Source organism: Micromys minutus (genome assembly GCF_963924665.1).
Source record: "Micromys minutus genome assembly, chromosome: 23".
In the NCBI taxonomy this organism is placed as follows: domain Eukaryota; kingdom Metazoa; phylum Chordata; class Mammalia; order Rodentia; family Muridae; genus Micromys; species Micromys minutus.
In genome coordinates, this window is record NC_137958.1 from 41,267,606 (window position 1) to 41,284,800 (window position 17,195).

Consider the following 17,195-nt stretch of genomic DNA (forward strand, 5'->3'; position numbering starts at 1 on the left):
CCATGACATCCCCTTTGAAGGTAACCCAATGGTGGCAGCTAGCTTCCAACAGTGCAAACGAGAGAGCCAGAAAGGCACACACACCAAGGCGTTACAGGGTTTTGTAAATTCTTCAGAGACTCCCCCCCTCCAAACATGTTTGAAGGACAATCACTTCTAGCCACCATCTCAAGCAGTGGGTATTGCAAGAACCTAAACATCTGGAAAGAAATCCTTGAGACCCATTTTAGGCGATATTGTATTTTAACTTCATTTCTATAAATGAAAAACTGCTTGGGCCGCTTCATTCATAGCTAATTTGTCATTCTGATATTAATGTAAAGTAAACATCTTCTGAATTAAGCTTGGCTGCAATCTGTGGGAATTTCTAGCCGTTTGGGAAAAAAATGTTAAGGCCAGAAAAGGAACATGTTTCTGAACGTACATAAGCTTACTGTGCCTAGCAACAGAGAAGCGTGTTCTAGGAATGAAACTCAGAGCTGTGATTTACACTGATGGTGTGAACACACCTCACAGGAGGAGCTAAGTGGTCAGCATTTCTGGCATTTTTCCCCATATCTGGTCAATGGCAGGAGGAACATCTTTTCTATTCCCTGTATACTCTTACTCATTCAGGACATCACTTTTGTAATCAGCACACAGTATTCTAAGCAGGATGAAAGGTTTCTCCCCATAAGCACCATGACCTTCAGGAACATAAAGCTTCCCTAGGGGATGGGATGATGACCTAGAACTTGAGAATGGTCACCGTTCTCACAGAGAACCAGATTAGGTTTCAGATACCCACGTTTGGTGGTTGGAACTGCCTGCAAGTTCAGTTTCAGGGGATCAAAAGTCCTATCCTGGATTCTTCCAGGATCTGTACACACACTAGCATGCACACATACACACACATACAAACACACACACACACACACACACACACACACAAATAAACAAATAATAAATAAAAAGTAAACAAAGACTCTTTAAAAAGAAAAGCTCTCTTGAAATTCCTGCCCAGCAGACTCACTTAAATCTTATCGGTCAGAACTGAGCCACATGTATATTCTCAACAAACCATTTACTAATAATACTAATATGATCGATAATACCAGGTATGAACTAAACATGACTTTACTCTGAGATCAGGAGACAGTTTCAACTACCTAAGTGGTTAGGATTCTTTTGGGCAGCTGTGTAACAGTTGGATAGACAGCAAATGGGTCTTCAGTAAATGTCTTGGCAGCTGCTTAATTAGTATTATGTCCTGCATATACATTTAATTATGCTAATAACACACAAATATATACTTCATATCTTATAATACAATCAGAGTATTCACTAACATCTTTCCCCACTGAAACCAAAAACAAAAATGTTGTACACAAAACCACAAAGGTATTTAATTTGTCTTCACTGTCTCTTACTCAGAAAAAAAAAAAAAATGGTCCCTATTTGGAGAAAAGAAAATGACTGTGTTTCTTTTATTCCTGTGTACATGCAAACGGCCTTTAACATATTATCTATTCTCTTAAGAAAAGCAAATTTCTAATTCCTACTCCAGTCTAAATCTGAGTAAGCATATACAGTATTGCTCTTGGTGAGGCCAGAAATGCAGAACTGAGCACAGTTAGTTCTACTAGGTGAATGGTCATCTATCTAGTCAATGGCGGGGCAGAAGTCCATGCCTACCAAGGTACAGTTTCAATGAAGAGGGGTAAGTGGCATAAGCCCCCTGGGAGAGGGGACTCAAGGGCAGCTGTTTTCGTGGGAGGTTGATCAGTCTGATGCTCCGCTCGAACACTGAGCTCCAGGAGACTGGCAGGCAAAGGCGCCATCACTTGTCTGACAAAAGACCTGATAGAACTCTGGTGATCAAGATGCTTAAACTCAAGCAAAGGACCAGACGTCATTCTTGGTCTCAGAGGACAGCTGCAAGACTGACTGGGGGTGTGTGGTGATGGCAGGCAATGGTGGCAGAGGCCAGGAGGGTTCCCAAGCCCAAGTTCCCATCCTGTGCCTATTATTTGACAAGAGGAGAGAATTGGTCTCACCAAGGTGGTCATTTATTTCCTGTACTTTACACTGGACTCCAGTTCTTTAAGGATCATTTGCTTTATATTTCCCTGAATCTATTAACTAGCTCTCCTTTTCTTCAAGTGAAAGTGTGCCCTGCTGTTCCATTTTTATTCACCATGACTGAAGTATAAAAATGTGTTCATCACAGTATGAAGTCACCTCTCTAAAACATATGCAGACATACCACCAAGCCAACATCTTAGAAGGCAAGGAGCATGCATGGGTACCTAGAGATAGAACAGGTACAGGAAAAACAAAATGGCAACATTGTGAGGCCTTGGGCTATGCATGCACTTAGGATCTGTGGTATTAGCATTCTATTTTAGCTTTCCTTCTGATTCATTTGGGGACATGAGATTGTCTGCCTCAGTTTCCATATTCGACATTTAGCTCGACAGTCCTGGGCTGAATTCCCAGGAGTGTGAGCACATAGTGTTCAGAGTAGTATAAAAATAATCTGTGCCCAAAACTCAAAAATATCCTCCTTACCAGATGCCCTGGCTTAAAGTGGTCCTATTAGCAAGAGCTGTGCCTTTAACAACCACAGTGTGAGTGCTTTTGGGCAGCCATGTACCTCAGCAAAGATTAAGCACCAGGACTTTTGTAAGAGTTTGAATTCGCAGTGGTTCGTAAGCAAATGCGCATGCACCCGAACCGCGACACCTTCCGGCTATGCTCAATAGCGTCTGGGTGACCTGGAGCAATTTATTAACTTCCCTCAACGCCCTCGTCATCCAAAAGGAGTAGAAGATGCATCTCGATGCTTTCAAGGAAGGCAGCACAAACATAGGTTAGTCCTCGTGAGCCAAGCATTAGGCGTTGAATTCACAGCCTTTACAAGCTGTGCCAATCACGCTCGCGTATCTATTGGAAACCCTGCTCATCTGATCAAGGAGTCTGTCACCTCTGTTGCTTACTGAGCACGTGCTGCTAAATTGGAAACTGACTGAATATATTTATGTTTTCTTTTCATCATCTGGTCACAGAAAAAAACACACACTCAAAATCCACTGGGGTATTGAATGTTATGCTCACTACCTGTTTTGGGCAGGCATTGAAAATGTAGCTACCTAGAAACTTTCCAACATACCTAAAAAGAGAAAAAGGAATTTCCAATATGCTTACTGAAGAAGTATTTTAGATGTGAAGTTAAGGAAATTGTTATCAAAAAATTTTTTCATAGAAACACATGCTAAATATACTTCATTAATATGAGTTAATTACATAAATATTCATATACGTATATATGCACATATATGCAGATACACATACATATATATTCACACACATGTGCATACACAGACACACATACACACACACACTTTGTTCACTACCTCTGAGTTCATGCTATAGAAATTATTAGTTACCAGAAGAGTTAAGGGTGTCAAGCTTTTAAGTGTATTAATATGTCTTTTAATTGTGAAATACTATGTTCATTTTTTGTTTTTAAAATACTTTTCATAAAGTAGTTCAGTATTAAAGAAACCATCAACTTCTTTTAAGCCAGACTTGAGCCTCAAACCAGCCTCTTGTTCACATGGACAATATGTTGTCATTTCTGGGATAATCAGTAAAAGGCCTTCCCTTTAATGAAAGCAATGGGTCTTTGTGTACTTTGCACACTCAAACAGTTGTGCACTCAGAACTCAGAGACCTTATATCCCCACCATCACCTTTTACTGTGTGTGTGTGTGTTTATTTTTTATTTTTATTAAGGACAAACTCTCTCACTAGTCTGAACCTCCCCGATTAGACGAGTCTGTCTGTCTTGCTGAGCTGTACGTCTGGTGTGGGCTTTGGTTTGTTTGTTTGCTTACATGCTTGCTTGTTTACTCTTAATTTTTTAGTGTATTCTGAGGACCAAACTTATGTTCTTGTGCTTGCATCTGAGCTATCTGGTTTCTATAATCTGTTAAACACACACACACACACACACAAGTAAATATTTACCACAAACTAGTTCTAAATGTGCTGAGGAAAAATGCAATAAATCCATTTAACTTGTAAATTCCTTACAAAATTACAACTAAACCATTTTGCATATTATACAATTAGGACATTGGGCAATAGAGAAAGAAACAGAATGTTCTAGAAAATAAACTTTAGGACTGGTAAGCATCATGCACTTTTTCCGAAGATATTTTGGTGTGCTAAATCAAAGGTAGTTCTTTGGCCCTGAGCCGCAGCCTGAAGGAACCCAAGTTTTTTTTTTTTTTTTTAAACGACTTTATTTTGCAAAACAAAGATAAATGTAAAGATTTTAAACATTTTTTGCTTAAAATTATACATTTTTGTCAGTACTGTTTTTTCAGACATTAAAATAAATTTTACATAAAACCATGTGAATATGTTTTTTAGTCAGTACTTGATTTTTTTCAAGGGCTTGACAGTATGCATTGAAAACGTACTAGTTGCAATAAGCGTAAAGTACATGCAAAACAAAACGCAACATGGAAATAGTCAAAGTCTTCTTGTTTTGTGAATATATGTATATTTTTTTTTCTTTATTTCTTGGACTTCATACAGTCTGTGAGTTGTTTCTGGGGGAGTGCAAGCCTCTGGGGTTAGCATCCCACTATCAGTGACTGCATATTATGTCTGTTCTTTTGTGACTGGGTTATCTCACTCAGGATGATCTTCTCTAGATGCAGCCATTTTCTTAAGAATTTGGTTAAGTCATTGTTTCTGGTGGCTGAGTAGTATTCCATTGTGTATATGTACCACAATTTTTGTATCCATTCATCTTCTGAAGGACATCTGGGTTCCTTCCAGCTTCTGGCTATTATAAATAGAGCTGCTATGAACATTGTGGTGCATGTGTCTTTGTTGTGTATTAAAGTGTCTCTGGGGTATATGCCCAGAAGTGGAATAGCTGGGTCTTCAGGTAGTACTATATCCAATTTTCTGAGGTATCGCCAGACAGATTTCCAGAGTGGTTGTATTAGCTTGCAACCCCACCAACAGTGGAGAAGTGAGGAACCCAAGTTTTAGCCCAGACTCTGAGCTCTGCTGGGCTGCAGCTGGTCAGCATCAGTTTCTCTGCATCTTAAACTATGCTAGGGCCCCTGACAGAGCAATTGCTTTATTCTGCCTTCTTGATAATAATTACATTTAATCTTGTGCTTCATTTAGCTTATATAGAGCCTAAGAAGTAACTATGTAGGTGAGTCCTTGCAAAAGGAATGAATTTTCACTCAGATTCCCCCTATTCCTGTATACGCATCTTTGGAAAGTCACCGTGGATCTCTTCTTTTGTACGGTGACTGGAACCTACTGTCCCCAGGTCACTGATGCAAAGAAGCACTTGTGAATGCTATGTGACTGCAACTTTCGTTGATTACTTCCTAAAAGAAACTTTTGAAGTATCCATGATTCTGGGAGCACTGGTATTTGTCTTGATCATGGCTCAAATCTATATTCTCAATGTATCTAATTCTAGGGTGAGGTCCTGCTAACTTGGTTTTTTTCTCTTTACTGTTCTCCTTGCTCTAATGTCACACGTGTTGTTCCCAACAGTCCGATCTAGAGTTCAAAGGTCATTTTCTGTTCCTCTCTTTGGAGTAACCAAGTCCTAAGGGTTCTTGCCATAATGTCCTGGAATTATTTTCTCTTTGATTTCTTGGTTTCTTTTTTCTTCTACCATTTTTCTACTTATTTCTCACTTCCTTTCCTCCTTCTTTCTTTCTTTCTTTCTTTCCTTCCTTCCTTTTTTAATAACCACTTTCTTATCTTGACTGTACCATCTTCACTTGGCCTATGACACTGTCTCCCTGCTGGTTTCCTGTCCCTTTAGTACAGGACACACACACACACACACACACACACACACACACACACACCCTCAAACACACACATTCACACATTCATACACACACCTCTCAAACATATACATTCACACACACACACATCACACACACACACATATACACACCCCTCAAACACACATTCATACACACCTCAGACATAAATACACATTCACACACACACACACTCACACACACACACACACCCTCAAATATACACATTCACACATTCATACACACACCCCTCAAACATATACATTCACACACACACATACACACACCCCTCAAACACACATTTACACACACCTCAGACATAAATACACACGCACACACACACACACCCTCAAACACACACATCACACACACACATACACACACCCTTCAAACACACATTCACACACACCTCAGACATAAATACACACACACACTCACACAGAAACCTCAGACACTGATCTGAAGAAACTGTGTGAGTGTAGCTGCTCTTCCCTGATGGAACATCTTCCTAGCCTCTCACTGTATAGAAAACGACACCCATGGCCTCAGCCTGTCTTTCTGATATGTTCACTCTGGTTTCCTCTGCCTGTGACTCTCCTGAGTTTTCTTTTAGCTTGCTCCTGAGGCTTGGCTCCCAGCATTCCCATGAACCTTGATTACTTTCCCCATCACATACATTTCCAAAGCTCTGTTTTACCCAAAGTTATCTCCGTGCCTCAGCTCATAGTGACTTAACTCCCTGAAAGGATCCTTAATCCTGTTAACAGAAGTCATTAAGGGATTTGTCTAATTCTAAATGTATCTAGTATTTAATACTAGATTATGATTGTCTTTGAAGGCAGTAGGAACTTTGGTCACATTCTTTACCTCTGAGTGTTGGGTGTTCTCACCCATGTTTCTGGGTTTTGCTTTAAAATGTATTCATTTGTCCTGAAAGCAGTAGCCCTCAACTGATGACAGTAAAGAAACCTCTGGGATGTGTGTTAAAATCCTTTTCAGCCCTACCCTAGAATAATCAGATCTGAGGACAACCCATATACTCCTGGTCCTAGTGAAGTCCAAGGAGGCAGAGGCTGATGGTTACCGCTAATGGCCTTTCACCAGGCTGGCGCACAGATCTAGGACAGTTGCGTACATCTCAGTGGCACCCCCACCCCTTTCTTCTGCTCTCACATTCTGCCCCGTCTTTCTTTCAGATCGACTTTGAAGATGTGATCGCAGAACCAGAGGGGACACACAGTTTCGACGGCATCTGGAAGGCCAGCTTCACCACCTTCACTGTGACAAAATATTGGTTCTACCGCCTGTTGTCCACCATCTTCGGCATTCCCATGGCGCTCATCTGGGGCATCTACTTTGCCATCCTCTCCTTCCTGCACATCTGGGCGGTTGTCCCGTGCATCAAGAGCTTCCTGATTGAGATTCAGTGCATCAGCCGAGTCTATTCCATCTATGTCCACACCTTCTGCGATCCACTCTTTGAAGCCATTGGCAAGATATTCAGCAATATCCGCATCAGCACGCAGAAAGAGATATGAGTGACATTTCCAGGATGGAAGGGCTTCCCCTCCCCCCTTACTATTTCTTTGGTGCCAATTCCAAGTTGTTATCACAGCAGCAATTTATGAATGGTTTGTCTTGGTCAAGAACAAAGAATCCCTTCTCTCCATTGTCATGTATACTACTTGTCTCTTCTGAGCTACTGCACCTATTTTTGACAGTCTGGAATGTTTAAACCCCATTCCTGCTCTCTCTTTTATATGTGGATCATTGTTTCATTGGCTAAAACATAAACATACTGTTGAAAGATACTTTGAGGAAAAATAGGAAGGACCAGGAGGCAGAGGATGAATACGATCACCTCAACTGCCTGCTCTAGGTGACAATGTTATAAAAAGGGAAGAGTTTCAGGCTATGGCCATGTGTGTAGGGACATGAGGCAGGTTTTAAACCAATATATCCCAGCTGTCTGAGGAGTTGGTTATTGTCCTCACTCTTAACAATCCCGTGGGAGTCTAGTGATCACCATCTATTTGAAGACGGTCACCTTCATGATACCAGCAATGTCTTCTTCACCCTGACGTTTTAATCCGTTATTTTGTGTGCCTGGATATTGGCCATACCTCTAATAAGACCTAAGTGCCTTCTAATTTCTCCTGGTTTCTATTCAAATAGGGTCTAACTACTCTACTTGCACTGAGCCAGCACTGTCCTAAGGTCAAAGCACACAAAATCTACTTGCTGGTTCCCTGTACCTGTTTCTGACTCTGAGATGCAGAACCCATTGGAGTTGACATTCATACTTGGCTACGTAGCATCTGTCTCTATGTTAAGGCTGGTCACCATTAGCCCAGTGAAATGATTTGCCTCAGACAAATGGGGCTAAGTCCTCTCTGGACTGGCAGAAGTAGAAGCTACCTTTCCCTGACACTCAGCAACCAAATGAGGCCAGCATGTCTATCAATTTCGCTTATTTTCAAGAATAACCACACATCCCTGACTCCAAGCTAACCCCTTACCAGGATGGTTTAGTGACCAACTGGGATGGTTTAGGGCTCAACACTGTGCTCCCTTCTTACCTGATGAGTGAGCCTTCAGGGAGGGATGTCAAAAAAGGAGGCTGCCAAACCTGTTGCAAAGGCGGCCTGTTCTCCGCAGCACTTGTGATAGTCTAATGCTGTGAAGCTTGACCTCTCCCCTGCAAAGAGCCTTTGGCCTAATTCACATTTTGTTCAGAGAGAAGATGGGGGAGGGGTGGTAACAAACGCTTGAGGTAACGTCTTGCTGGAATAAGTTCGATTTTTTTTCTGAACCCAAACTGAGGAATTTCACCTGTGTAGCTGAGTCTCCAGAAAGCTATCTGTCTGGGATGCCTGAAAGCCTTGTACCCCCTGCTCATGTGACAGCTCTACCCTCGGGGATTTTTTAAGATTCCAGATAGGCTTTTGTTTTTCACATTCATACATTTATTGGACCTCTGCTTGTCTGGTTTTCTCCTTCAGTTTTGCTGACACTTTACCAACCTGCTAACTACTTCCATTATTCGCATTTAAAACAGACACTGGCATGGCCACAGTTTGACTTTTTAAACTGTGTACGTAACTGAAAAAGTACTAGACTGTACACCTGCTTAAATGTAGAGATATCCTTTATCTTTATATAAGGAGAATCACTTGGGAAATGGTTCTACGATTCAGTCTGTAAACTGTGTGCTCCAAGACATGTCTGATCTTCCTAGATATTCAGTCTTACCCAAGTCAATTGCTGATCCAAGAGGTTACTGAAATTTTATATGCTTACTGATATTTTACACTTTTTTATGCTGCATGTCCTATAAAGATTTCAAATCTGCACAATAAAATTGGTTAACAGTTAAGCAGTTTTGTGTGTGTGTCTGTATTTATGTAGTAAACATTTTTGTCTTTCAAATCGTCCACATTTTGATGGCATAAGAAGTGGAGAAAGACAACCTTAATATGAGGAAAGGGTAAAGACACAAAAGGAAAGATTAGTTTATGAATGCATAAGGTACTAAATACATACAGAATTAAATTTCTATATATCAGAAATATGCAAAATAAATGGGGAAGAGATGTGCTACATATTTAAAATATGCACTGCATAGCTTTATAATATACTTGAAATATAAGCTCAATATAATTTCCTAAATTAAGATTATGAACATGACAATTTCTAAAGGCATAAAAATTTTCATACACATGACAATAATACAACTTAAAAATTTACAAGGTACGTTTAATTATTTTGTGGAGTTTGCTGGTAATTTTGAATTAAAAACAGAAAGGGAGCATTTAATTAAAATATTATATTACTTTTTATTTCTAGCATTTTGAATATAGTTATAAAAAAAGAATTTATCAGGTGAACGGAGTTCAGGTAAACAGTAGTGACAGTTAAGTCACAGTAGTTAACATTGTGATGACCCCTGTGTCTCACATCTGTATACTTCAACTGCCTTCTTTCGAACACTTCTAAGAACTGTCTACGGTGCATTGTTCTATCTCATCATTTTAGTAATAGAGATTAAGAAGCTGTGACTCCGAAGAGTCAAACAACTGGCCCAGATTTTCACAGTTGGCGACTGGTAAAAGTGAGAAACTGAGAGCAAGGCAGATCTATATGAGGAACAGGTGCTGGTTAGCATTTCAGGCTTCAATGAAATACAAATAAAATGCTTTGCATCTAAATATAAAAGTAAAACTACCCTCAAAAGTTTATCAAAATCCTTTTAAGAGCTTAAAATCAGTAGGTGGGACCTAAGTCCCAGCATAAGGTCTTAAAAGTAAATTTTACCAGTTACCTTGATTTTGTTTGTTTGATTTAGGTTGCTTTTTTGTTTTGTTTTGTTTGTTTCAGAGCTGGGCCTGAGTCCAGTGCCTTGCTATTGTTAGGCAAATGTTCTACCACTGAGCTAAATCACACCATTAATACCAGCACTGGAGAGGCAGAGGCAGGTAGATCTCTGAGTTTTAGGCCAGCGTGGTCTACAAAGAGTTCCAGGACAACTAGACCTACACAGAGAAACCTGTCTCAAAAGGCATAGATAGATAGATAGATAGATAGATAGATAGATAGATAGATAGATAGATATAGAGATAGATAGAAAAACATTTTTTACATCATAAACAGAGTTCACAATGTACCTACTTTGCCATACAGCTTAGTTTAGAGTCTCAGTATCTTAGTTCCTTAACAATATGCCTCCTTGAATTTTACTGTATTTTTTCTAGACTGTTCTTATCATATGTTTCTCTCACTCCAAAACCTCCCTTGAACTCAGGTCTTGCTCTAACCCAGTAGTTTCAACCTGTGGGTTGTGGCCCCTTCAGCAGACTTCTGTCTCCAAAAATATTTGCATTATGATTCGTAGCAGAAACAAATGACAGTTGTGAAGTAGCAAGTTAAATAATTGTATGGTTTGGGGTCCCCACAGCATGAGGAACTGTATTAACGAGTCACAGCATTAGGAAGATTGAGAGCCATTTGCACCTGTTAACCATTTTATCTACTTTCTTTTACAGCTAAATTTCTCAAAGAAATATCTTTGGACATTATCCAAACAGTGTATTAAAGCTGTCCCCAGTTTCACTATATATCTAAGATGGCTAGGCTCTTAGAGTTCCTTTGTGGTTCAGGTGCTGCCAACGTCAATCCACTTGATGTTTCTTGTTTTGTTGTTTAGTTATTATCCGTCTATGAGATCATTACCAAGCCAAGGTCTGGAACACTGACTATGTTACATATGTATTTCATGTTTACTATTAAGCATTGAAGATGTTCAACTCGGAACATACTTATTTAGAAATATGGTATTTTGTCCTATATGGGTTGCACAGGCCTTAACACTCAGGAGACTGAGACAAAAAGACCTAGACTACAGGGGTAGCCCAGGGTGTAGAGTGAGACTCTATCTCAAGCAACCAAGGTGGGGGGGAATTACAAGTGCCAGAAAAGCACATGCAAGGCCTTAGGTTCTAACCTCTGTACCACATACCCAGGTTACATATATTCTGTTTGTACGTTTTTTTTTTTTTTTTTTTTGAGAATATAATGACAACATTTCCCCTTCACTTTTCTCTCTCCAAACCCTCCCAAAGATAACCCCTTCCTGTTCTCTCTCAAAATGATGAGCATACATATGCACTTAGGAATATATTCATATATATTCATATTTTATATACTCATGTAATGTATATGTAAGCTACTCTTTTTTGATAATGGTGTAGGGCACATGGGCTGTACCACCAGAAAAATTGGCATGGGACTGGTGCGGTTAGAGCATACTCAAACCCTGGAAACCTCAGAGATTTGAAACAAGCATGAATAGACCTAACTCTCTCCCTATTTCTAAACTGGCTTTGGAGCACATAACCATGACCTCCAATTAGGTGATCACAGTCTCCATGTTAATGAGGTACCTCTTAGCCTTGAGCCAATGACCTTTCCTTCATGGATATTCCCATGCCCTTCCACAAAATAATAACCCAAATAATGGGTATGTGTTCAACCCCACCCCCAATAAAGAAATACAAACAAGCCAAGAACATCCAGAGAGCTACTTCATTAGAGATCCTCAAGAAAGGCCTTTGCCTAAAGGAGCCAAAACACTAAGACTCTACAAGAAGGCCTTTTCTCTCCTCCCCTCCCCCTCCCAGACAGCATATGGGTGTATGGGCATATGGGTAGCACCCAGGCGATACTGTAGAAGAGGCACCACATAATGTTACTTGCATATTTTGTTTCAAGGGCTGACCATCTAGTACTGGATAACCAATTCATGTGCTCTTCTCCAAGGAAGGCTATTTCTCCTGATCTAGGCATTCCTTAGCTGACTGTAATAATTTATATAGGGTTGAACTCTATAGTTCTATGTATAGGGCTCTGAAAAAATAAACTTTAAAACAAAACAAATAATTCAATATAAAAATATTCAGTACATAACTGTAGAAGATTTTGCAGATAGATGATAGATAATAAATAGACAGACAGGCAGACAGGCAGACAGATAGATAGATAAAAATATAACTTGGTAACTTATCTGTATGTTTTGACAGTTCTTTTGCTAGATATTTATATGGTGTCACCATTCTTGCCAGATGTATTCTTTTCCAGTCCTTCTCTTTTCTGCTGCTGTGCATGGCCTCATTAACAGTACAGTGTATAATGTTGCACTATCACATTGGAGTGTCCTTCAGAAAGACTACCATTTGGATAACACCCCCTGAGTCACACAGGGAAGCTTTCTATGGTCTCACACATTATGTCTTTAAGAAAAAGCAGAGTTGGAATTGACAGTCTATTGCTTAACTTACACATTCCTATTCTCTCTCTCTCTCTCTCTCTCTCTCTCTCTCTCTCTCTCTCAAACACACACACACACACACACACACACACACACACACATGACAAAGCATATACCTCTCGTATGATTTCTCATTACATTCCATATAAAATTTGAATCCCCTTACCTAGACCTGCATAGTCTTATATGGTCTAGAAATTGACCATTCACTCCTCTGGCCTCTCTTGTATCATGTCCTAATTGCCTGTGCTCCAGATGCACCAATTTTCCTTCCATTCTAAAAGTATGGTATTTCCTGTCTAGTCACAAGACCATACACTGCTGCTTCCTCTGTCTTCAGCCCCCAGCCTCAATATTACCAGAGAGGTCATCCATGTCCTCCTTGGCTGACGTAAGTCTTCCTTCTTAATTTCTCCCTTGACTTCTCCCCTTTCTCTTCCACAGCATACTTCAGCTATTTCATCTGACTGTTCAGAAGACAGTCATTTTTACCATAATGGTTAATATTTGCTGGTTATATTCTTTCACAAACTGTCCAGGGGCCTATGAAGGCATGAACTGTTAAGTTTACTCCCTTACTACTAGCAACATCATGACGTCTCCTAAGCAATTGTTAAAAGAATTGCAGCATTCTCAACAAGATCTCTGTCATTTGTTTTCTTCTTTTATTTCATTAATTTCTCCATGTTGTTGTTCTCCATCAAAATTCCTTCTAGAGTCCCCATTTAAATGTTCTGTGTCAAAATGTGAATTTCAAGGCTGGAGAGATGGCTCAGCGGTTAAGAGCACTATCTGCCCTTCCAGAAGACCCAAGCTTCATTACCAGCACAGGCATGGTGACTCGCAAACATCTGTAACTCAGTTCCAGGAGATCCAACATCCTTTGCTAGCCTCTGTGGGCACAAAGCGTGCAAATGCTGGACAAATATATGTGTAGACAAAACAAGCATACACATAAAAAAGTAAATTAAAATTAAAACTAAAAATATTTTGGAAGCATGAACTTCCCTAGTAAATGGCTAGCCTCAAAGTTGGATGTATCTGCTCTTCTTAGTGGAATAATAACAAACACATGTTGATAGGGCTATTAAGGAGAAATATTTTCCAGCAGCTGTTGACTTCATCAATTCCTCTATGAAGTGAGTCATTCCAACATCTAGAGCTACACAGTTACGACGACGGAAGTGTGGGGTTTTTATTATTATTATTGTTCATCGCGGTGAGAAGATTGAGGAGAGTTAGACAAGTGTAGAACTTTTGCAAATTCTTTCTTCTTCTTCTTCTTCCTCCTCCTCCTCCTCCTCCTCCTCCTCCTCCTCTTCTTCTTCTTCTTCCTCCTCCTCCTCCTCCTCCTCCTTCTCCTCCTCCTCCTCCTCCTCCTCCTCCTCCTCCTCCTCCTCCTCCTCCTCCTCTTCTTCTTCTTCTTCTTCTTCTTCTTCTTCTTCTTCTTCTTCTTCTTCTTCTTCTTCTTTTTCTTCTTCTTCTTCTTCTTCTTCTTCTTCTTCTTCTTCTTCTTCTTCTTCTTCTTCTTCTTCTTCTTCTTCTTCTTCTTCTTCTTCTTCTTCTTCAAAGAATGTCAAGACTGCCAGCCTGAGTCATTTTAAGAACTTTCAATAAAGACGCCTATCTCTTGCCTTTGGGTATATTTCTTATGCCAAGTCTTAACGAGTTAATAGCTATTCCAGGCATTCATCAACACTCCTTTCAAGGATACATTTCTTAAATCCCATATCATATTGCCTAGCCTCTTGGAAAGGGTAATTCGAAATTATGTGCCAACACTAAGTCAGCAAGCTGGGCTGACTGTGTAATACAAGGAAGCATTCTGTGATGTGCTCAACAGAATATATACTGACGACATTTTTAGCCCAACAGAGACATTTTCCTTTGCTCTGTGGCCCTTTCTGTTGCTTTAAATAAGTTTGTACTTATTAAGCACATGCTATAAACTAGATGGGATCCTAAATATTTTATAAATATCACTGCTGGGCAGAGGTGGTACATTCTTTTAATTCCAGCACTTGGGAAGCAAAGGCAGGATAATCTCCAAGTTCAAGGCCAGATTGATCTACAGAGTGAGTCCCAAGATGGCCACAGAGAAGTCCAGTCCCCAAAAATCCAAAATAATAATAATTAATTATAGTAATTAACACATTTTTAAATTACTAATAACCTTATATTTATCATGATTTGGGTCAAGTGAATACCACAGATCTACTTTATAGATTAGCACATCAAAGCTCAGTGAAGGTCAATAACTTAATCTGGGTCAGCTTAATTTAAGACCCATGAATGTTGAGCTTTAAAGATTTTCTTTATGCAAAAATGTATACTGTTCTTGGGAGAGTGTGCAGAAGCGCAGCTCCACTTCAGAGTCTTACAACAGCATTACGTGTCGTTAGCCAGAAACATAAAGCAATAGTAAGAGGATGAAAGCCATGGAGACAATGTGCTTATTATTGAGTATATGATTATGTTAATAGTGTTGTTGGCTTTATTCTCTCCAGGAGGATCGGTGATTTATCATTATGGAGGAAAGGAAAGTAAAAAGAGAGGTCTTTGACTTCATGTTGCCTACTGAAGCTCCAATAGCAGCAATGGCAAGATGGGATGGGTTCCTAGCTCGCTGTCTTCTGCTGGAAAAATAGCTATTGTAAAACAAAAATTGTCTATAATAGGTTTTATAGCTTAATACAGTGACCTCAAAACTATGCCCTGTAGGATCCCTGAGAAACACAGGCTAGAGTAGGGGTCAGCATGGTATCTGACACTTCTCTACTGACAAGTTCTAGTTGACTTTCTTTTTGTAGTGATTTCCAGCCTTCCATTTTCTTTGACTAAATCACTCCATCAGCACAGAGAAAATCTTAAAGCTGCTGTATGAGCTGGTGAAATAAACACATTTCACATTGACTTAAACCTTACAAAGGGAAATGTTTGCTTTTGTAATTACCATCAGAATATATGAGTGGTAATATTTTTTTAATTTCTTTTATTTTACTTCTGTGTTTGTGTATATACATATGAATGCAAGAGCCTATGGGACATAGGAAAGGGTTTTGGATCCCTTGGAGTCAGAGTTACCAGCAGTTTTGAGGTGGCTGATGTAGGTTCTGAGAACCAAACTGGACCCTCTCCAAGGACATCACAAACTCTCTACTGCAGAGCCATTGCTGCTGATGGATTACAACTCCATCCCTGAGTTGTCATGCTCTTTAAAAGCAGTCTTAACAGAGTACATGACCAAACACAGGAAACATGTAGCAAAGCCATGGATAAATATCAATTAAAATATGGCATGGCCTTGCAAACTCTCACACCCTTGTTGAAACAGAAGTGAGTAATGACTGGATTGAAACCAATAGGACAAACATGGCCGTGTCCTTTATATTCTTGGGGAGGAAATGTACATGACAGTGAGGTTATTGATATTTGGGCAAATTTCTGACATACTGTAAATTATTGCCCAAACAAAGTGCAAATAAACTATCAGCCTTCCTCTGGTTTGTATGTTAGACTTGAGTGATTTATTTAGATTTTATTTGACTTTCAACCTTAAACGATTGGGGAAGAAAATAAGCCACTGGTGTAGCAGGAAAAGCTTTGAAATTAGAGGCAGAAACTTATCATCAAATCCTCAACTACCAAGCGTGACTTTGAAGAAGTCATGCAACTGATGACTTCTCTCCTTTGGAGATGGGAAAATCTCTAAAACAGACTCAGATCTCGTTAGAATAAGGAAGATTTGAGCAAGTCAACACTGCTTAAATCTAAATTACTCTTTCTAGAACACCAGAGTCACGTACCTGATTTTCTTAACATAGCCAAGCCTTTCTCTGGTCTTTCTCTGTAAAATACATTGCTTTGTATATTGTTCAATATGATCCAAGTCAACAATTTCCCAACTATACTTGACCCTCTAATTTTAAGGTCTCATCAGTTTTGTTACTATTTCTGATCCTGTATTCAGTCAGGTGACATCTTATTGGTTCAAGGTAGATTATGACGTCAGCACATCTTAGATTTGTTGTCCTCCAGTCTCCACTTGGTTATGGGAGTGCAGCCATAAGGTTTCAGATGAAAAGGAAGCTTGTTAGAAATTGAGATGTAGCAGGAAAAAAAAAATAGAAGACGCCTTTCTTCACAGTCTACATATCCATAAAACACTAATCTTCTGAACCTTCCCCCATATGAATTCCCAGAGTCCAGGAAATAAGAAAGGGGCACACGATCCAGTTTCAAGGAGGAAGACACAACTACCAAATTAAAGGACCTTCTCACTAGCGCTTTTTAAGTGCAAGTCATGAGTGAAAGTTAAGATCTTTGACTGGCTCTTCTGTCCTTACTGATGTAATCCCAGTACATATGCAAGTGCAGTAATCTGTATCAGCAGCAGAAGCAGTCTCGGGCCCACAGAGAAGGAGGAGCTATGAAAGGTCACTAAAGTGAAAAAACACCTTAAATTAGTCATGTATCTCAAAAGCCACACTTTTACTTCTGAGGAACTTTCTTGC

The 17,195-nt window shown here is 39.7% G+C and overlaps 1 protein-coding gene across 1 annotated transcript in view; it reads left to right on the plus strand.

Moving 5' to 3' along the window:
* CAV1 (caveolin 1) overlaps positions 1-9,228 on the plus strand; it is a 31,750-nt gene extending 22,522 nt beyond the window's left edge. The window contains exon 3 of the mRNA XM_080936160.1: positions 7,055-9,228. Coding sequence (XP_080792286.1) covers positions 7,055-7,396 — 342 coding nt within the window. The 3' untranslated portion in view covers positions 7,397-9,228. The remainder of the gene's footprint in view (positions 1-7,054) is intronic.
* Positions 9,229-17,195: the final 7,967 nt, after the last annotated feature.